The 21,155-nt window shown below is 44.5% G+C and overlaps 1 protein-coding gene and 1 non-coding gene across 2 annotated transcripts; one reads left to right on the plus strand and one right to left on the minus strand.

Annotated features, from left to right (window-relative positions):
- Positions 1-1,795: 1,795 nt before the first annotated feature.
- Positions 1,796-19,365, minus strand: GFRA3 (GDNF family receptor alpha 3). Its single transcript, XM_052644214.1, has 8 exons — positions 19,242-19,365; positions 10,597-10,884; positions 6,842-6,934; positions 5,233-5,545; positions 2,939-3,042; positions 2,638-2,772; positions 2,136-2,224; positions 1,796-1,923 (listed from the first exon to the last, which is right to left on the minus strand). Exons 1-8 carry the CDS (start codon positions 19,312-19,314, stop codon positions 1,834-1,836), a joined length of 1,185 nt encoding a protein of 394 aa, XP_052500174.1. The 5' UTR covers positions 19,315-19,365; the 3' UTR covers positions 1,796-1,833.
- TRNAE-UUC (transfer RNA glutamic acid (anticodon UUC)) lies at positions 11,323-11,394 on the plus strand. Its single transcript has one exon. It is a non-coding gene; the product is annotated as a tRNA-Glu (tRNA).
- Positions 19,366-21,155: the final 1,790 nt, after the last annotated feature.

Raw genomic sequence — 21,155 nt, forward strand, 5'->3', positions numbered from 1 at the left:
GTTTGCTGAATGAATACAAGATTGAATGGGTCAATTTCAAGATAGCTGTTTAAAAGACAGTCTGCTCCACCGCAGCCACGCAGAGACCTGTAATTCAGCATTCTCTGCTTACCACTGCTGCCAGCAGACCTTCCCACCTCATTACCCAGAAACTAGTCTAATGCCATTAACCACCCTGGCCAGCCAGGATACCATTAAAAGCTTCAGTCCAGCCACTGTGCACCCCCACACCAGTCCTGGCTCTGGGCCCTAGGCTGGGAGAGTGGTCTGGTTGTTTACCAGGAATTTGGACCTCCTTCAGAGAAAAGTACAGATGACCTATTAGTCTAATTCAAGCACTTAGCAAGGAATGACTGTACCATTCAACTCCTTAGCCCCATGATAATGGAACCAAAGCAAATGGAGAGCCCCTGATGCTTCAGAGATCTTCCTGGGAGGGGAGAAAGAGGAAGGTCCACCAGGTACCCCACTGAAGTGTACCGGATGGCAGGTTGGCTGGGCATTTCCTGGGACAGGGGTATGTGGATACAAGAATGTTTAGAGAGTGGCTTCCCTATGCCACCCATTGCTCTGGCAACTCTTCTGCACATGCTACCCCCAGTCACCTCCTCGCTGCCTTAAAACTTGGCTCAGAGAAAAATGTGAAGACAAACAAATATCCATCAATACAGAACTGTTAAATAAACTATGTATGTAGGAATATGCATTCATACAAGTCCATGTCACGCAGCTAATGAAAAGGATGATGTATTTCAAGCTCTTCTCATGGATGTTGAAAGGGGTCTGTGACTTACACTTTGACAGGCAGTGCCTGATCTTACTTACAAACTATTATACATACCTATAGGTTCTCATGTGCACAGACGTACAGGGAGTAGCAGATCCTAGGCTGCAGCTGGGACTAGCACCTGGTCCACAGCCTCACACACGTTACTTTTCTTCCAACTCCATGTCAAGTGCACAGGGAGGCTGAGAAACTTGCCCCGGGGTCACATAGAACCTGGTGGCAGGGTCACTGTGTCTCTTAGATAACCTGGCCTGTGCTCTTGTGTCTGTAACACCCCTCATTCTATATAAATTCACAATGTGGGACAATGGGAAAACAGAAAAGTTTTAAGTCAAAATGTTTAATCATAATCCAAGAGGCTAAGGGGACTCTAGGACAGTAGCAGGAAGAAAGCAAGGCCCAAATGCTCCAGCTCCCGATGCTCAAGTGTTGTGTAGGATCCTGGGGCAGGGCTGGCAGTAGGTTCCCATCCCCCACTCAGAGGAGAAATCAAGGGATAGATAGGAGTCTTCCTCCAGCTTTCCTTACCATGAGGAATGTCTTTCCAGGTCACTTCAGAACACCCAACTCTGCCTACCTGGAGAATGCAGAGAGTGTGACTGATTTGTTAGAGCCTGAGTGATCCTGGGTGGGCAGGAGAAAGAAAGAAGGAGAGAACCCGGGAGAGCTGGATACCACCAGATGATACGCTGAAGTCCTAAGAAGGGGCAGCCCGAGAAGAAGTGAAGGGAATGACGCTGGCAGTCCAGTGGTTAGGACTCTGAGTGCTCACTGGGAGGGTCTAGCTTCAATCCCTGGTTGGGGAACTAAAATCCCACAAGCCGTGTGGTACAGCCAAACAACAAGAAAATAAAAAAAGAAGTGAAGGGCATGAGAACTCGGCTAGTCAGCTTCTACCATGACCTCATCTGGAGTTGACTGGACATAGGTCAGGGTTGCCACGTGGTAGACTGAACCTCCTTCCTGATGCTGTTCCTTCCTTACCCATTGCAGGCAGCAGGTCAGCTGGTGTGGTAGAAGGGAAGAGGGCCCCTGAGGAAGTCCAGCTACCAGAGGCTCAAGAGCAGAATCAAGGTAAGAGTACAGGAGAAAAGAGTGGGCACCCAAGGCTGTGGCCTCAGAGCAGGGTTTTTGTTCTGTGGAAAAAATGAAATGGAGTCAGCTCCACCCTTTGCACCACCTCAGCTTCCATCAAGGCCTGTTCCCCTCCCCTGAGGTGTCCATTAGAGGCCTACAGTCCTCATGACCAAAAGGAATTCACACCACCCCCAGTCTCTTGTCCCCCTTGTCTGGGTTTCCCCCGATGGTCCAGAAAAGGCAGGAAGGGGTATAACAGAGGAGCCCCTACCTGGCGTTCCATCACCGAAAAGGTAGAGGCTGCCCAGTCCTGGGAGAAGAGTTGGCTGTGAAAACGCATCTTAGCTGAAATGGCCTCCACTGAGGAGAGAAGGAAGACAGAGAGCAGGCAGATGTTGGAGATTTCTTAGGCTCCAAAAGAAGGAAAGGAAATGTCTCAGGGATCCTGGCATATATGAGGGTGGGTGTGTGGCAGGTGGGAATGGGATATTATCTCATTCTGCTTGCTATTCCTTGAGCTGAAGAGTGTCCCTGGGGCTCAGACAGGTGAAGAGGCAGCTTGGCAGGGGCAGGAGGGTGGTCATTTAGGGAATGGGAGAAGGCAGAAAGGCCCAGGCTGGGGAGATGTAAGCCTATGCTAAGGGCTGAGGAGGGGGTTGCTCCATCTGCAGGAGATGGATGGAACCAGTTTGGACCACAGAGCTGACCCCTTCACTCTCCTGGGGTCGAGCTGAACCAGCCACAGGGACTGGGAGCAGATGGCAAGCACTCACTAAGGCAGGGGTTGTGGGAGAAGGACTCTTCCAGCCGCTCACACTCCTCTTGCAGATTGCCACTGCCTCGGCAGGTGCAGCTTAAGGCAACACTGGCATTGATATTGCTGACAAAATTGGGAGTCAAAGCAGTCCCTATGGGGTGAAGAGAAGATTATCGGTGACTAAGCCAACCCCGCCTTCAGCTCCCATCCGTCTCCCACCTGTTTCAGGACCACTCCATCTGGGTTCAGCTTGAGAGCATTTTCACCCGCCAGGCTGGCCAACCTGTTGGCTCCCTACCCACATCCCCCAGCCTCACCAATCAGCCCCATGTATGCTCGCAGACATCTGGACTCCTCTGTTGCACAGGTCCCTAGGATGTCCATGGGATGGCAGTGGGTCTGAAAATCTGCCAGACGTGATCTGGAAAAAAGGAAATTTCAAGAGTCCCTGTTGGCCTGGCCTGCAGCCATCAACTTGCTGCCCCTTTAGCTGACGTGCCTATCTTCATGCCAAATCATCCTCTGCCTTTCAGAACCTGAGCCATGGCCTCCTCCTGAGTGAGACCTGCTCCTGTCACAGTCAAATATACTATCACCCCAGTCTCCACAGCATATCACTTTTAACCTGGGCTCCAAAATCTCTAATTATGAGACCTCAGGCAGTTCCTTTAACCTCAGTTTCCTTGACAGTAAATAGAGACAAAAATAGCACTACCTTGTGGATTTTTGTGAGGATGGAGTAAGAGCATTAAATGTACAGCATTTATTAGGTCCTGGTATACAGTGAGTATTCAATAAATGTTAGATATTATTATTTTAACACTCATCCTACAATAGGTAAAGCTGGTTATCTTTAGGCAATGGAATTATGAATATATTTTTCTATAAATATGTGCAGTTATCCTTACATTTTGCCTTGTGTTAGATCAGTGGTTTACTTCTCTGTCATCCCCATTCAACTGCAAACTCCTTGAAGGGAGGGACAATATCTTAGTCATCTAGCCCAGCACTTGTTATGTGATTGTGATAGTAATAGTAACAGCTACCAGCATAACAACAGGCAGCATAGCAGAGCCTTTAGGAGCAGACTCTAGGCCAGACTTCTTTCATTCTAAACTTCATTAACAAACCTGACTTACTATCTAGGGGTGAATTTGAGTAAGCTATTTATCCTTTCTCTGCTGTGGTTTCTTCATTTGTAAACTGAGGATGATAAAAAAAATAATAATAACAACAATCTTACAGAGTTCTTGTGAATTTTAGAAGAGTTACTAGATGTTAAGTACTTAAAACAGTACTTTGCCCATAGTAATTACTAAGTGTTAATATTATGTTAACTAAGAGCTTTTATTATGTAATATCTTACAGAAGAGGAAGTGGGACTCAAGAGAGGTGACTTGCCCAAGGTTACAGAGAACTAAGTGGTAGAACCAAGCTGCAACACAAAGTTGGTGTGACTCTCACTGTCAACAAATATCACTTAAAAGGATGATAACTTCAATCTGATGAATGTTTGCGTGAGAAGGTCAAAGTAAGCCAGATTAAAATTTTGCTTAAATTTTGATCAGACACCTTACAATTCTTCATGTTCTTTGATTTGGTAATGACATTTGTAGCAACACAACCTAAGCAATAATTAGATTTGTGCACAAAGATGAATGAATAACAGTAATATTTATTGCAGCATTATTTATAGCAATAAAGAAAGCAACCTAAATATCTATAAATAGAGAAATTATTAAATAAAATATGGGGCATCTATAAGGTGAAATACAATGTACACAGTTAAAAAGTAAGTTGTTAAAGAACAGTAAATGACAAAATAAGCACCATCATTTACTGAGTGCTTACTTAACTGCACCAGTAAGCTAACTCTCTACATAAATTATGTAATTTAACTCTCACCAGAATCCCTAGAGGTCTGCATTATTATCCCAGTTTTTACAGAGGAGTAAGTGGAACCTCAGAGAAGGCAATGGCAACCCACTTCAGTACTCTTGCCTGGAAAATCCCATGGACGAAGGAGCCTGGTAGGCTGCCTGCCGTCTATGGGGTCGCACAGAGTCGGACACGACTGAAGCGACTTAGCAGCAAGTGGAACCTTGGGTTAAGTGACAGAATTTTAAGTTAAGTGATAGATGCAAGGTCACACAGACAAGGATTTAAATTCACATATGTCTGACTTCAGAGCTTGTCTTCATCTCTATTCCATACTGCTTCCATCGGAAAATGCTCACCAGATATGTACCGTTAAGTGGAAGAAAAGCAAGACAAATATACTCTCAAAATGTCTGATTTTGTTTATCTATAGAGAAGAAAGATGGGAAGGAAATGCTCCCCAAAGTATGTTAGATTAACTCCAGGTGATGGGTTTGGGGTGATATTTTAAGACATTTTTATATTTTCTAAGGTTTTTATACCGTGTGTGTGTGTGTGTTACACACACACACATTTACCCCTAGAAAAGAGTTTCAAAAGGTATCGAGAGTAGCTACGTGGTGAAGTCAGTCCAGGATCCCTGGGCTAGGTTAGATTCAACCCTGCCCAGGAAGAAGCCCGGAAGGAGTGGCACCCACCCCGTTCACTAGAGCCCAGCATATAGCACCCGCACCTGCACAGCGGGTCGGATACGCAGACGTGCCGAAGCTCCAGGCAGTTGGGGGCCTCCGGGGGCAGCGCGCAGCTGGGGGCGATGGTGTTGCGCCGGCGCTGCCCGCAGCCCTGATCGGTAGGCGCGCAGGGGCACAGCAGCAGGCCCTGCGAGTGAGGCTCTGAGGCCTTCTCGAAGAAGGCGCGCAGCTGCCTTTGGCAAGTGTGGCGCTGGCAGCGGGACCCAGAGCACGCCTCCCCGTAAGCCTTGCGCAGCCGGTCACATTTGTCATTGAGAGTACACAGCATGGCGAACTTGAGGCAAAGGTCCGAGTCTGGGGGGAGAGGGGAAGCAAGTCAGCAGTCCTCTTCACAGACCTGCAGCCCAGCCTCTGATTTATCAAGGGCGGTAGTGGGAGGGCATGACCGTCAGGGAGGACTGCCCTGAAAAAGGCCTTGCCCTCTAGCCTCAAACAACACTGGTATTCATGAGCCTCCCCAGTCCTGCTCCTCTGCTTGCCTAGGTTTTTTTGTTTTGTTTTGTTTGCTTTTAAGCCACATACATCTAACCAAATCCTTTTTACAATCCTATGCAATGAGTGAGATCCCATGGTGGAAACTGTAACCAAGAGGCCCTACAACATTCTAAAGTACTTTCTGGGAAATTCCCTGGAAGTCCAGCAGTTAGGACGCCAGTCTTTCACTTCTGAGGGGTTCCATCCTTGGTGGGGGAACTAGGATCCCACAATCCTCCTGGCGTGGAAAAGTATACTTTCTGAACTGTCCGCAACAGATGCAACCAAATTCTACTTAGGATTTTGGTTCTGTATCTGTATTCTGTCCATCTTTCTTTGATTGATGCATGCATAAAAAAACCCATACTCTGAGTCTTGGGAAATCATGGTGATATTTCTATTAACAGAATATTTCAGCAGTCAGAACAATGAAGTAACTGGAATAGGTTATTCCCAGATTCCTTGTAACCTAGAGCTTCTAATATAGAAATTTCTATACTTTTCTCTCAAAATTCTAATATGAAGAACTGACTGTACAACAAATCTCACATCTCTCTCAAAAAGAGAGTGCATGTGTGTCTTCCTCTCCAATTAACACAACAGCCTCACTTTCTTGAAAAACATGCATCATAGTCCTTGCCAGACAGATGGCTCCCCACCCTGAATCACTCCTGAGGAGTCACACTCTCTCTCACCATTCCCTGCCCAACACCTCGCCCATCCCATTAGAATGGTTGAAAACAAGCAATTTCCTGGTCTTCAGGGACCACAAGCTACTTTCCTGGCTGCCTCAAATTAGGGTAAATACTCCATTTCAGCACATTTTTTCCCTGGAACTGCTGCCACTCCCTTCTAACCCTTTGTAGTGATCCACCCTTTGGAAGCTAGAAGCTCTAACAGGCTCTCTTCGATTATCTCCTTAATAACTATTGCTTTTTGTTGATTTGTGAGACTAGATAATGCCCCATAGCTCAGACTCTCACCATGACAGGGCTTCTTTAGTCACCTGGCAGTCTAGAACTCTCCCCTCTTATTACCCAGCTGTGTTCCCCACTAGCCACCCTTCCCGCAGGGTCCAGGCCCTCCCATACTCCAGCCCCAGCTGGCCCTGCACACCTGGTATGAGCATGTTCAGTTTGCTGAGATTCATTTTCCAGGGTTTTCTGGTCACTGTGTCTTCATAGGGAGAGACATCCAGCTCATAGTCACCTAGAGACAAGGTAGAATGCATCAGAATCCTGAGGACTGGGCTAGGATGAGAGTAGGAGGGGCTGAAGCTCCTGGGGAAAAGGCAAAGGCACAATCTCTACCCAACTAGCTGCATCCTGGGCGGAAGAGAGGAAAAAAAACAGGGCCATTAAGGTACAGGCTAGGCTTGATGAATAAACTTGGTTTAATGGTAAGAATAATAAAGCTACTGTTTGTTGTGCACACTGTATACTGGGTACTATGGTATTATATATATAAATATGCTATATATTTATATATATACAATTTCACTTAGTCTTCATAGAAGTCTTTGGGTAGGTAAAAGGAAACTGAGGATAAAAGAGGTTTAATTCACTTGCTCAGGCTCACATAAGCTAATAAGTGGAGCCGGGATTTGAAATCTGGATTATCTGATTCCAGAGTCTCCACTCTTAACTACTACACATATCGCCTGTGGGTATGTAAACAAGTAAAGGGATTCTGTCTTGTTTGCTCTTGCAATTGGGGAAGGGGCCATGGTGAACTCTGTTCCAGGACCAGCCACTTGGCTATGGAGATTTATCACACGCTGAGGTGATGGAAATGTGACCAGGCCCAGAATGAAACTGACTGAGAAAAGCAGAGAAGGGAGAGACAATGATTTCAAAGGAAACACATCTCTTTCAGATGCCCTCATGGGGCAGTGGGCTCCTGAAAGAGATGTACAGGATCTTATAAAATCACTGCATACACAATGTTGTTAACCAACCGTACCTCAATTTAAAAAAAATCACTGCATAGCTCATACACAAGGTGCTTAATAAATGCTGGTTAAAAGCTATTGTTTAAAGACAGAGGTGAGCTTGCAGGGACATTCTGTGAGTATGTCTTCAGTAGAGAAGGGATATCGATAGTATCAAGCAAATTGGAAAGGATGATTTGAATGCCTGGGGAGACCTGGGAGCTCCCAAGGGAAAAGAGGGGGAAGGCAAGAGGATTTAGGGAGAGGGTTCAGGTGAAGCTCTAGAAGTGAGATGATTAGGATGAGGAGAGGAAGTTAGGGAACAAGGAGAGTGGTATATTGTATTACTGTTTCCAGTTGCTTGCTGGAGGATGATTATATATCCTTACCTGTTGCCATGTTCTAGGCCCCCTAGGAGAGTACTGTACTTTCCCACCCTACTGTAAGGTTTGGCTATGTGACTTGCCTTGGTCTGTGGATTGTGAGCTTCAGAGACTTAATCACCTCTAAGAAGAATTTTTAATAACTACCACGTGGTCCTGCTGTGGTTCTTTTCCACCTACCATCCTGGATCCTCAATGAAGAAGACAGGCAGAGCAAAAACAAAGCCAACTCATGGAAGCCCATGGCAGATGTGTGTAACATGAACAAAAGTTACATTTTTGTTGGTGAAAGCCAAGCATTTTGCGGTTGGTTGAATAATTTAGGAAACTCTTATTAAACATGTAATTGGTATCTAGAAGTGCAGTGCTGGAGTAACAAAATCTAAAATAAACAGTATTAGCTTTGGAACTGGGCAGTGAATAAGCTGTTATTGGGGGCTGGCAGCTCTCATTATGCAGTGGCACAATGTTTGGTAAAATTGTTGCCTGCAATAACTTGGAAGGAAGATGATGTACCAGTGCACTTGTGCTTTAAGAGGAAGAAGCTAAGAAAAGGAAGATTACTAGTATGTCATGAATGCTCATATTTGGCCAGGTACCACAAGAAAGATAAAAGCTTAGAGAACTGACCAGTTTACCAATAAGGAGCAAACAGAGAAGAAAGAATATGGAAATTCTAGGACTTGCAGGATTAAGAAATGCAACTGCTTCTCATATTCTAATGGTAAAAGATAAAACTGAAAAGTGCTTTGAGTAATAAGCTCAATTACAACTCAGCCTTGGGGCAAAGACAAATTCAAGTTCGTGGCTATCATGCCCTTTGTGGAGATCGCATCGATTAAGACAGTATCCAATAAATCCTGCCAGTTGGACAAATATGCTCAGGGAAAAAAGACTGAGATAGTGGCTCAGGCACAGAAGTTTGATAAGGGCAAGGTACCTCTAATTAGGTCTGGAAAGAGATGTATGTCTTGAAAAGGATTATAGGAACAGCTACTGGCACACGAGGTGACAGAAATCAAAAGATATAAAACACAATTATGTATTGAGAGAGTTGTACTGCTAAGAGCCACCAGCCTGGATTAAAAGAGACTCTGACTATTTGAGACTTAAGATGCTCCAACATTCCTCAACTAAGAAGCAAGCAGAGAATGCTATTCAGTCCCTAAGGAGGTCATAGTCTCCAATGCCCTTTTCAGATGTAGCCCAAGAAAATAATGGAAAAGAAAGGATGTCCCAGAGGGCTGAGAAACTCCTGGACTTTTGCTCCCCAATGAGCAAAAGCAGGGCCTTATTAAAGAGCAATTCCTACTCCCAGGGAAGACAGCCCTTGTATCAGTTGTGTGGCAGGACTTCAGAATTGCTATGAATCAATGTCTGCTGTGTGCTTCCCACTATTTCTCTTTCTGAGTTTGTTGTGCTTCTCCTGTCCCTGTTTACTACATATTGAGTATATATGGGAAGCAGATGACTTTTTAGTATATAGGTTTCTAGATTAAGAGGAACCACACATTCAGACATTATACAGAAATTGCCACAAGATAATATCCAAGTCGGGGATCTTGGAGTCTGATGTTCTGCTTAAATAGAATACTTAGGCACCTTCCTTAGATAGTGAGTAGTTATATTTTGCTTGTGGAAGGTAGGGAAATGAATGTTTTGACCAAGCGATGAACTACAGTAGATTGCACTACTGTTTCTACTTATTTTTACCCTTCCTGTAAGACTACACATCCTCATTTATTGCCATGAGATTTTTAGAGTCCCCTGGGAGAGGACATCAGGTTTGACCGTGTGATCTGCTTGTCAATGGAATGTGAGCAGAAGTATTTCATGTGATGTCTGAGCAGAAACTTTTAAAGGCATTGAATGATTCTGCCAGTGCTCATTTCCCTCTGCCGTCAGAAAGGAACATCCCAGATAGAGGCTGAACTGGATCCCAGAACGAAAAGGACACATGACACAGACAAGACAAAACCTGAGTAAGAACTTAACCTTTGTTTTACAAGACCCCATTTCATTATTGCGGCATAGTCCAGTAAAATTGACTGTATAAAAAGGGATCTTTAAAGTCAGAGGAAGCTCCTCTTTGGTCTTCCAGTGCCCTTTGTCTTTTACCATCTCTTGTCTGGTTAATGAGTATCCTCTCTGTTAAAGGCTGCACCAGGACACAGCCTCCCAGCCTCTCTGAACCTATGGATTATCTTGTATTTGTATGTTATATTTATGGGTTAAGACCATTTCCCTCCACTTCCTCTCCATATCCATCTGTTTCAGGAGTTCCCATGTTGGGCCTTAGCCTGGTTCAGAGATCTTCCAAGAGGCAGCCACATGTTTCCAGGTAAAAGAAAGGGGGAAGTAGTGGGAAGGGAGGGCAGTATTCTGGGACCCAAAAGGATACAGCCAATTGCTCCTTGCATTTCTTACCGACGTCAAATGCAGAGCTTCATTATCATCCCTGTCAGAATCTACCATGTGGCCCATATCCAACAGGATTAAAAATGAACTCCCAAGAGCCATCTTCCCTAGCTTAGCCCACTCTAGGATGGGAGCCTCACCAAGGCTGCGGGCAGGATGTATGGTCCAGTAGATGTTCAGGCAGGTAGCTTGGTTCTTCATGCGCCGATGGCATGTACAGCTCATCAGAGAGCTATTCCTGAGTTGCTGTGCTGCCTCCATGCAGTCCTCAGGGACCAAAGGCTCCTCTGCAGGTGATGAGGTGCTTATACTTGAGGCACAGGAATTCAGGTAGTGGTAGGTAGCATTGCAAGTGGGATCGGCCTGGCACTTCCTCCTGGCCTGGATACAGCTGTTTGTGAGTCGGCCTTCTGTGGGGAGGTGGTCCCCTATGGAGGGAGAGAGGTCAAGAGAGGCTCACATAAGGTCAGACTAGCTGTCTGAGAAAACTGAGTCATAAGGTAGGATGAGGGGATTCTGGATGAAATCTTTAGCAGGAAAGTTTTGGGGTAGCAGAGGCCTTTAGTGGGGAACAAGAAGTCCAGCAGGAGGGCCTGCCGTGGTCACAATCTGGACAGAAGAGATCAGGCTCAAGAAAGGGTGGAGGTTTGATAAAGAAAGGCTGCTCAGCCTCCTGGGAAGGGAAGGGGAACAACTGTTCAAAGCTGAGCCTGATGACCCTGCCAGGTACTGGGAAGAGGGCCCTGAGCAGAGTTATGCCATGAACAGGGCTAGCATCATAACCAGAGAGTTGAGAATGTACACGGGAGTGCTAAAGGACAGTTAGCAACAACTCTCAGTTTCCATTAAAAGTCACTTAAGGGAATTCCCTGGTAGTTCAGTGGTTAGGACTCAGTGTTTTCATTGCTGAGGCCCAGGTCCAATCCCTGGTCAGGGAACTAAGATCCTGCAAACCTTGCAGCACAGCCAAAAAAAAAAAAAAGTCACTTAAAAATAACATAGTGTAAACAAAATTAAAAACTTAAAAAATATATATAATAAAAACCCTTATAGTGGGAACTTGCTGGGATTGGGGTAGGGCACTTTTACTGATTCTGTTACTTACTCAAGAATATCATGGTTGGTTATAGGTCAGCCCTGGAGAAAGGCCCTGCGCTCTAGGCCTTAGGGTCCCTGTCTAGTGGCAACAACACACCATCATCCCCCAGTTTTTCAAGGCAGGACATCTAGGAGTCATTCTGAATTCTTTTCTTTCCTTCACATCCTATGTTCAATCCAGCAAATCCTGTCAATTTCACTACATATCTGGAACCTCTCCATTTCTCTCCATATCTATCACTCCTTCCTTAGCTCAGTTCAGTTCAGTCGCTCAGTTGTGTCCGACTCTTTGCGACCCCATGAATCGCAGCACACCAGGCCTCCCTGTCCATCACCAACTCCCGGAGTTTACTCAGATTCACGTCCATCGAGTCAGTGATGCCATCCAGCCATCTCATCCTCTGTCGTCCCCTTCTCCTCCTGCCCCCAATCCCTCCCAGCATCACTTTTCCAATGAGTCAACTCTTCGCATGAGGTGGCCAAAGTACTGGAGTTTCAGCTTTAGCACCATTTCTTCCAAAGAACACCCAGGGCTGATCTCCTTGCAGTCCAAGGGACTCTCAAGAGTCTTCTCCAATACCACAGTTCAAAAGCATCAATTCTTTAGCACTCAGGCTTCTTCACAGTCCAACTCTCACATCCATATGTGACTACTAGAAAAACAATAGCCTTGACTAGATGGACCTTTGTTGGCAAAGTAATGTCTCTGCTTTTGAATACGCTATCTAGGTTGGTCATAACTTTCCTTCCAAGGAGTAAGCGTCCACCATCAGTTCCTGTCTGAACTACTTGAGAGTCCTTATTGGTCTCCATGATTCCATCTTCGAAATTCATTCTTCCTTACCATTCAGCCATCTTTTTTGTTTTCCAGCTTTATCGAGATACGACTGACATACAACATTTTTTAAGTTTTAGATGTACAACATGATCATTTGATACATGTATATACTGTAAAATGTCACCACAGTTGGTTAACAAATCTTTCACTTCACATAATTACCATTTTCTGTTGTTGCATCCATCTTTTTTAATAAACTATTTTAGGTTGTGAAACATTTTTATTGAAGTAAAATTCATGTCTGGTAACCATTCTGAGATGTATAGAAATAGCAAATCACTATATTGTTCACTAGGAACATAGCATTGTAAGTCAATTATACTTCAAAAACAAACAATCTCATAGGAAAAGAAATCAGATTTGCAGCTACCAGAGGCAGAGGGTGGGAAGGAAGAACTGGATGAAGGTAGTCAAAAGATGCAAACTATTTAGAAAAAAGAGAGAGAGAGAAGAATCATGCAACATAAAATCAATCATCTTAAAGGGCACAAGTAAATGGCATTTAGTATATTCACAGTATTGTACAACCATCACTTCATTCCCAATTCATAAATCCAATTCATTTTCATCACCCCAACAGGAAGCTCATACCCATTAAACAGTCACTCTCCATTCTCACTTCCCCCTGGTAGTCAGCTGTCTCTACACACTTACCTATCCTACATGTTTCATGTAAATGGAACCATAAAATATATACTTTTATATCTAGTGTCTTTCATCTAACATACTTTTTTTGACATTCACCCACATTGTGGTATATATCAGTGTTTCACTCTTTCTTATGAATAATATTTTATTGCATGGATACCATAATTTGTTTTGTTTATGTAAACATTAGCTGATGGACATTTGGGTAGTTTCCATCTTTGGCTTACTGTGAATAGTGCTATGTAAACATTTATGCACAGGTATTTGCGTGAACACCTGTATTCATTTTTCTTGGGTATTTCTCTAGAAGTGGAATTGCTGGGTCACATGATAATTCTATGTTTAACTTTCTGATGGGCCACTAGATTGTTTTCCACAGGAGCTGGTATCATTTTACATTCCTACTAGCAGTGCATGAGGGTGGTTCCAATTTCTCTACATACTTATTAACTCATGTTTTCTGTTTTTTATTGTTTTTACAGCCATCCTTATGGGTGTAAGCTAGTATCTCATTGTGGTTTTCACTTGCATTTCCCTAATAACTAATGATATTGAGCATATTTTCATGTTTTTGTTAGTCATTTGTATATCATGTTTGCTAATAAAGTATAACATAGAAATATACATGAATCAAAAATGTATAGCTTAATGAATTTCTAAGTACATATACCTGTGTAACCAGATCCCCAGATAAAGAATCAGAACATTACTAGCATGCCAGAAGCTATCTGCCAGTCACCATCTTCCTAACAAAGCAAATACAACATCTTGATTTCTGACATTAGTTAATTTGTTTTGCCTGTTTTTCAATCATACATGTGTTTTTGGTGTCTTGGCTCCTTTTGTTTAATATGAAGTTTCTGAAATTCACTCACACTGTTAAGTATAGTTGCAAATAGCTTATTTTCATTGCTGTATAGCATTCCATTGTGTGAATATAACATAATTTTAATGCTAACTAGCACTATATGGGAGAAGACAATGGCACCCCACTCCAGTACTCTTGCCTGGAAAATCCCATGGATGGAGGAGCCTGGTAGGCTGCAGTCCATGGGGTCACTAAGAGTTGGACACGACTGAGGGACTTCACTTTCACTTTTCACTTTCATGCATTGGAGAAGGAAATGGCAACCCACTCCAGTGTTCTTGCCTGGAGAATCCCAGGGATGGGGGAGCCAGGTGGGCTGCCGTCTATGGGGTCACACAGAGTCGGACATGACTGAAGCGACTTAGCAGCAGCAGCAGCATTATATGGGATCATCTCTTAACTGTTCTCTTAGCAAAACATCCTGGAATGCAAACTAAAGTGGGCCTTAGAAAGCATCACTATGAACAAAGCTAGTGGAGATGATGGAATTCCAGTTGAGCTACTTCACATCCTAAAAGATTTTGCTCTGAAAGTGCTGCACTCAAATGCCAGCAAATTTGGAAGAGTCAGCAGTGGCTACAGGACCGGAAAAGGTCAGTTTTCATTCCAATCCCAAAGAATGGCAGTGCCAAAGAATGTTCAAACTACCAGACATTTGCATTCATCTCACACGCTAGCAAAGTAATGCTCAAAATTCTCCAAGCTAGGCTTCAACAGTATGTGAACTGAGAACTTCAGTTGTTCATGCTGGATTTAGAAAAGGCAGAGGAAATAGAGATCAAATGGCCAACATCTGTTGGAACATAGAAAAAGCAAGAGAGTTCCAGAAAAACATCTACTTCTGCTTTATTGACTATGATAAAGTCTTTGATTGTGTGGATCACAACAAACTGTGGAAAATTCTTCAAGAGAGGGAATACCAAACCACCTTACCTGCCTCCTGAGAAATCTGTATGCAGGTCAAGAAGCAACAGTTAGAACCAGACATGGAACAACAGACTGGTTCCGAATTGGGAAAGGAGTATGTCAAGGATATATTGTCACCCTGCTTATTTAACTTATATGCAGAGTACATCATGTGAAATACTGAACTGGATATTCCAGCATAGCTGGAATCAAGATTGCCAGGAGAAAGATCAATAACCTCAGATATGCAGATAACACCACCATTATGACAGAAAGCAAAGAGGAACTAAAGAGCCTCTTGATGAAAGTGAAAAAGTTGGCTTAAAACTCAACGTTCAAAAAACAAAGATCATGGCATCCAGTCCCATCACTTCATGGCAAATAGATGGGGAAACAATGGAAACAGTGAGAGACTTTATTTTCTTGGGCTCCAAAATCACTGCAGATGGTGACTGTAGCCATGAAAATTAAAAGATGCTTGATCCTTGGAAGAAAAGCTATGACCAACCCAGACAGCATATTAAAAAGCAGAGACATTATGTTGCCAACAAAGGTCCGTTTAGTCAAAGCTATGGTTTTTCCTGTAGTCATGTATGGATGTGAGAGTTGGAGTATAAAGAAAGTTAAATGCCAAAGAATGGATGCTTTTGAACTGTGGTGTTGGAGAAAACTCTTGGGAGTCCCTTGGACTGCAAGCAGATCAAACTAGCCAATCATAAAGGAAATCAGTCCTGAATATTCATTGGAAGGACTGATGCTGAAGCTGAAACTCCAATACCTTGGCCACCTGATGTGAAAAACCAACACTGGAAAAGACCCTGATGCTGGACAAGACTGAAGGCAGAAGGAGAAGGGGATGACAGAGGATGAGATGGTTGGATGACATCATCGACTGAATGGACATGAGTTTGAGCAAACTTCAGGAGTTGGTGATGGACAGGGAAGTCTGGCATGTAGTCCATGAGGTCTCAAGAGTCAGACACGACTGAGTGATTGAACTGATCAACTTAAAAACTGTGTATCAGATCATCTAATTTCTCTGCTTAAATCCTTCCACCAGCTTCCACTGCACTTAGGTTAAGATCTAGTTTATGAACTCTGGTTTACAAAGCCTTGTAGAGATCTGGCCCTGCCCAACTCTCTAACCTTCCCTCCTAGCTCTTTCTTCCTCTCCCACTTCCCTACATCTGCACTGGCCTTCTTTCTGGTTGCCATTAAACGATACAAGCTTGTGTCCACCTAACCTGTCTGTTTGGAATGCTCTTCCACCTGATCTTCACATGACTGGACCCTTCTGGTCATTCAGTGGCATCTCACAAAGGCTATCCCCAACCAACCAAAGTAAAATAGACCCCCAGCTACTCTAACATACTGTTATTCCAATTCTCTGCATAGTACTTATCACCATTTGATATATTTTTACTCCATTTTAAAATTTTCTTCCCAGCTAGATTTCCATGTCTATCTTATCACCACTCTGTTACCAGTGTTTAGAACAGTGCTTTTTCTTTGTAAGCTCCCACTAGTATTTTAAAAATAACCAGATAACAGATATTTTATGAGCCACCCCAATAACTTCTCTGAGCACCTTCTACTTATAATTAGAGTCCCAAAATTAGGAGGGGCCTCCAAGTTTAGTTAGTCCAACAGTCTCTTCCAATCATATAATAATCAATTAGATTACTTATTAAAATGTACATTTCTGAGCCCTAGCTCCAAACTACCAAACGAGAATCTCTCGTGATAATGCCTGGGAATCTGAATTTTAGCAAATTCACTAGAGAGAATGATGCCCCTTAAAGTTTGACAATTGATGCCATATCCAATGTGCAAAAAAGGGCAGGGTGAGCAGTACTGGTTTTTCCTTTTGCTTCAGGCTCTAATATGCCTCAACATGGCATTGTTACTTTTCCTTTAAAATTTTGGTATTTTGTTCATTGTGGATTTTTTGGCATTTATTTTTACTTTTTGACATGTACACACTGCTATATTTATTTAGTCATTATTTATTTGTTTATTTTTGGCTGTGCTGGGTCTTCATTTTTGCATGCGGTCTTTCTCTAGTTGCAGAGATGGGGGTTACTCTCTTGTTGCAGTATTTTGGCTTCTCATTGTGGTGGCTTCTCTTGTTGCAGAGCACAGGCTCGAGATGCACAGGCTTCAGTAGTTGTAGCATGCAGGCGCAGTAGTTGTGACTTGTCAGTTCTAGGGCATGTGGGCGTCAGTAGTTGTGGCACAGGGGCTTATTAGTTGTGGCTTGAGGGCCCTAGAGTGTGCAGGCTTCAGTAGTTGTAGCTCACAGGTTCAGTTGCTCTGTGGCATGTGGAATCGTCCCAAAGGATCAAACCCGTGTCACATGCATTGGCACGCAGATTCTTATCCACTGCACCACCAGAGAAGTCCTTAATTTTGACTTTTTAAAAAATTTCTTTATTCATTTGGCTGTACTGGGTCTTAGTTGCAACTCATGGACTCTTCAATGTTTGCTGCAGCATGCAGGATTATAGCTGCAGCATGTGGGATCTAGTTCCCTAACCAGGGATCAAACCTGGTCCCCCTCCATTTGTAGCATGGAGTCTCAGCCACTGGACCACCACGGAAGTCCATAATTTTGATTTTTAAAAAGGGGATTGGACTAAACCAGAATTTCTCAATGCAGGGGATAAGAAAGAGAGAGGATGGGACCCTTTTAGGGACGTATCAGAATTTCCAAAGGGAACCTGTGGTTCAGAAAGGCATGTGTGACAGGAATTCCCTGTAGTTCAGTGGTTAAAACTTTGTGCCTTTACTGCTGATGGCCCAAGTTCAATCCCTAATCAAGGAACTAGGATCTTGCATGGCCAAAACATGAACTAGGATCATGGCATGGCCAAAACAACAATGATAACAAACAAAAACAAAAAAGCATATATAACAATTTTATATGTGAAAGATGAACAAAAGGACTTTTGAAATTTCAAAATTTATTTAAGGAAGACATAAGATTTTTATCTTTATCAAAAAAGGGACATGGATTTAAACAGTTTGAAAAATGCTGCATGTTTAAGATGTTACTTCTAGTAGGTACCCAGAAAGTGCTTGCTGAAAGAAATGTAGCAGGTTCAAGTCTCATTGCTCTAACTAGACTAAATATTAAATATTGAGTCATAACAATTTTCAAAAGTAAACCTCTCTAATTTCTTAGCTGATACAGTTCACCAAGTCTGAGCAGTGGTAGATCTGGGGGCATTGCAGCTGCACAAAAGAAGGTGCGGGTCATGTTAAATTTCATCACTAACAGAGGGTAACTTGTTCCACTAAATTGGTCATGATGAAGGTGTTGAAAATTTACCCAGATCCTGACATACAGCCATACTGTTAGGGTAGTGAAATTTCCTGGGCAGCTCAATCAGATCAGTGATGTCTTGTTGCTCTGATTTACTGACAGTCAGTCTGAACAGGTCAGTACTTTCCCTCCTTCCTTCCTTATCTGTCTCTCAGCCAAGATTGCACTTCTGCAGTCCTACTTTGTGGAAGAGGTCATGTGCAGATAAGTACCTGGTCTCTGCCTCATGAGTCCCTCCAGCCAGGCTCTGGACGGGAGCCCCACAGTGAGATTTCTTAGGGGAATGGCATAGTTCTAAAATCAGGCCTCGCACCATGTACTACACAAACACTTATTGTGGATCTATAACAGGGCAAGGCACTGTGCTGGGCAGCCTATACAGAAAGGCCATCTTACCCAACAGTGAGTTTTCTGCTCCAATTAAAATAATAATAAAGTTCATCCTGAAGAGGGGGTTTGTTGATGGTGAGCAATATTCTCAACCACTCAGTAATAGTGTTGGCGATTTCTGGGCAGCAGTTTTCAACCCTAATTTGTGACAAGTCAGTTCTTTCTTTCTTTTTTGGGGGGTGAAAGTTCAGAGTCCTAACCACTGGACCACCAGGGAGTTCACAGTGACAAGTTAGTTCTAACAAAAACTTCAATATTGTCATCTGTACCTAGTGGCCACTTTCCCAGTCTTCACACAGGGTGGAAGTCGTAAAGCCCATGTGGAGCAAAAGGCGTCCTGCTTCTGATTCTACCCGCCTCCTAGCAATGCTGTCTTGGTAGTGGCCTGGCTGCAGCTTGTTCCGTGACTGTATAGGAGCACATCAAAAGAGGGAAGAGGGGGAACCGGCAGTGAGGAGATGCCTGGGTGCCCTGGCCACGGTTGACACTCAATCTACAAGTTCAGACGCTTGGACTAGGCGTAGAACCGAGCCCTTCCTGACACCCTAGGCTTCCTTCTCCAGTTCTCCAGGCTAGGACAGACGGACGCCCGGCACCAGGTAGCAGTGTGCAGTCTGAGACCTCTTTGGGCTCTGGTGCCAGCACCCCACTTACTGTAACCACCAGCCCCATCCCCTCGCTCCCCAGCCGGGGCGGCTCCAACGACACTCACCAGCTCGGAGCAGCAGCGGCAGCACGAGCAGGAGCGCAGGCGGCAAAGGTCGCGGGTTCCGCGGGCGCGCCATGGTGGGGTGCGCGCGCTGGCTGTCGACGTCGGGTGCTCTGCCTGCACCCGACTCGGCGTTACCCTCTCTCCTAGCACAGGAGCTCTGTGAGCCGGGCTCCTCCACCGGCACCTCCCACCACTTCTCCCGCCCCTCCTCGCAGGGAGGGCGGAGCCGACACTCTCCCACCAGGGTCCCGGGCGCCGCCCTCCAACTCCAAAGCCAACGGACGCACCACGCAGCCTCTCCTACTAGGCCTAGAGGGCTGCGGGGGTTGGGGCGAGCCAGGCAGGGTACGCGCCGTGGAGCAACCAAGTCATTGTAGGAGCTGCCACTGGAAACTCGCCATCTCGGGGGTCCAAATATTTGGTTTTTTTTTAAAAAGCATCCTATCTCACTTTCCGGAATCCGCTCTACCACCAAGAAACAACCACCCCAAATGAGATCTTGTAACAAACGCACGAGGGCACTTGCATTTCAAGTTTTGGGGGTTTTTTCCCCTTAGAATTTGCACATCTCTGATATCATTTCCCCGCATCAGTATCTTCAGGGGTGGGATTCCGTTGTATTATTAACCCCAAGATTCTGCAGACAGGTGAAATGACCTTGCTGGGGACAGACCTGGGGCCAGATCCCAGGACCTTTGCCAGACTAGACTCCTCCAAAATTCAGCCCCTTCAGTGTCATGAGGAAGGATGGAAGGATCAAACCTCCCTCAGACTAAACTGCAGAGATTTCCCTGGACGAAAGATCATTAAGAAAGGTGGTTGGAGAGATCATTTAGGAGCCTTATCATTTTTAGAGGAGGGTTAGGAGAGCAAGCTACTCTATCAAGAGCAAATACCTAGAAGAAACCCAGGACTTCTACCCATAAAGATAAGGGTTATTTATTAGATCAATTTACTGGGCTGGTTCCCACCTGCTCCCTGGATAAAGACAGAGGCAGAATGGCTTGTAAGACTGAGAACTAAACAGTACTTAGGGAAGATGGTAATGAAAGGTATTGAAGGGTGTCCTCCCCCAATTCCTCCAACCAAGCTCTCTCCTACTTCCACAGCCCACCTGGCAGAGGGCCAGGAGGGAGGGTACTGAGAAGTGCAATATATACCTCTGAGATTTATTGGCTGCTGCTTCTGAGTATGGCCATCCTGCTGTGGCCTCTGGGGGGCATTTGCCAATGTAATCAGCTCAGAAAGAGAGTCATTCCAGCCAGGGTGTAAATCACCCTTCACAAAGCTAGGAGAGAGACATGTGGTGCTAGATAAGGAGAGAGACTTATGTGGCCTCCTGTGCCCTTTCCTCCCTTCTCCTGCCCAGGGGGAGCTGATTCCTGGGCTGTAATGCACTTTAAATGGAGTTTGTGCTTCATTTTAATCTATATCTGCCCTGCCAGTCTTACAGGAGAGCTGTGAAAGTGAACATCTGGCTACTGAGCTTTTATACAGGGCCTATTCCCCCCAACCCCCACCAGTCCCACCCTACCTCTGTGTACCTTTCCCAAGTCCTTCCCTCCAGTAAGATTAGGAAACTTCTGGCTGGGGAGCTGATAGACCCCACTCTCCGCTTCACTCTGGCAATAGTTCCAAAATGGGATTTACAAGGCAAAATGTAACAATATCAGGTGATTGGGATGCTAGGAAAGGGTGCTATGAATCAACAAAGATGTGGGAGGTGATCAAGGGGTGTCACCTCTGCTCTCTCCTTCAGCAACCAAGGCAAATCAGTTTGGGACAGGATGGTAGACTTAGAAAAGGCATTTGCTCAGGGTACCTACTCAGTGGGTCTATGCAATGTTCTCCCCACAAAAGGAACCAGGAAAGCCAAAGGAACAAGGTCAACTTGATGGGCTGAAAGCAATATCC

This window comes from Budorcas taxicolor, chromosome 7, assembly GCF_023091745.1.
Source record: "Budorcas taxicolor isolate Tak-1 chromosome 7, Takin1.1, whole genome shotgun sequence".
NCBI classification, from domain to species: Eukaryota; Metazoa; Chordata; class Mammalia; order Artiodactyla; family Bovidae; genus Budorcas; species Budorcas taxicolor.

Bases quoted from the DNA above. Each gene is read 5' to 3' on its own strand.
- GFRA3 (XM_052644214.1), bottom strand. From the start codon at position 19,314: ATGGCGCGCCCGCGGAACCCGCGACCTTTGCCGCCTGCGCTCCTGCTC. The intron at 10,885-19,241 runs GTGAGTGTCGTT...CTCCCTCCATAG, and splicing joins GCCGCTGCTGCTCCGAGCTG to GGGACCACCTCCCCACAGAA. The intron at 1,924-2,135 runs GTAGGGGCTCCT...TTTTTTCCACAG, and splicing joins TTTCGGTGATGGAACGCCAG to AACAAAAACCCTGCTCTGAG.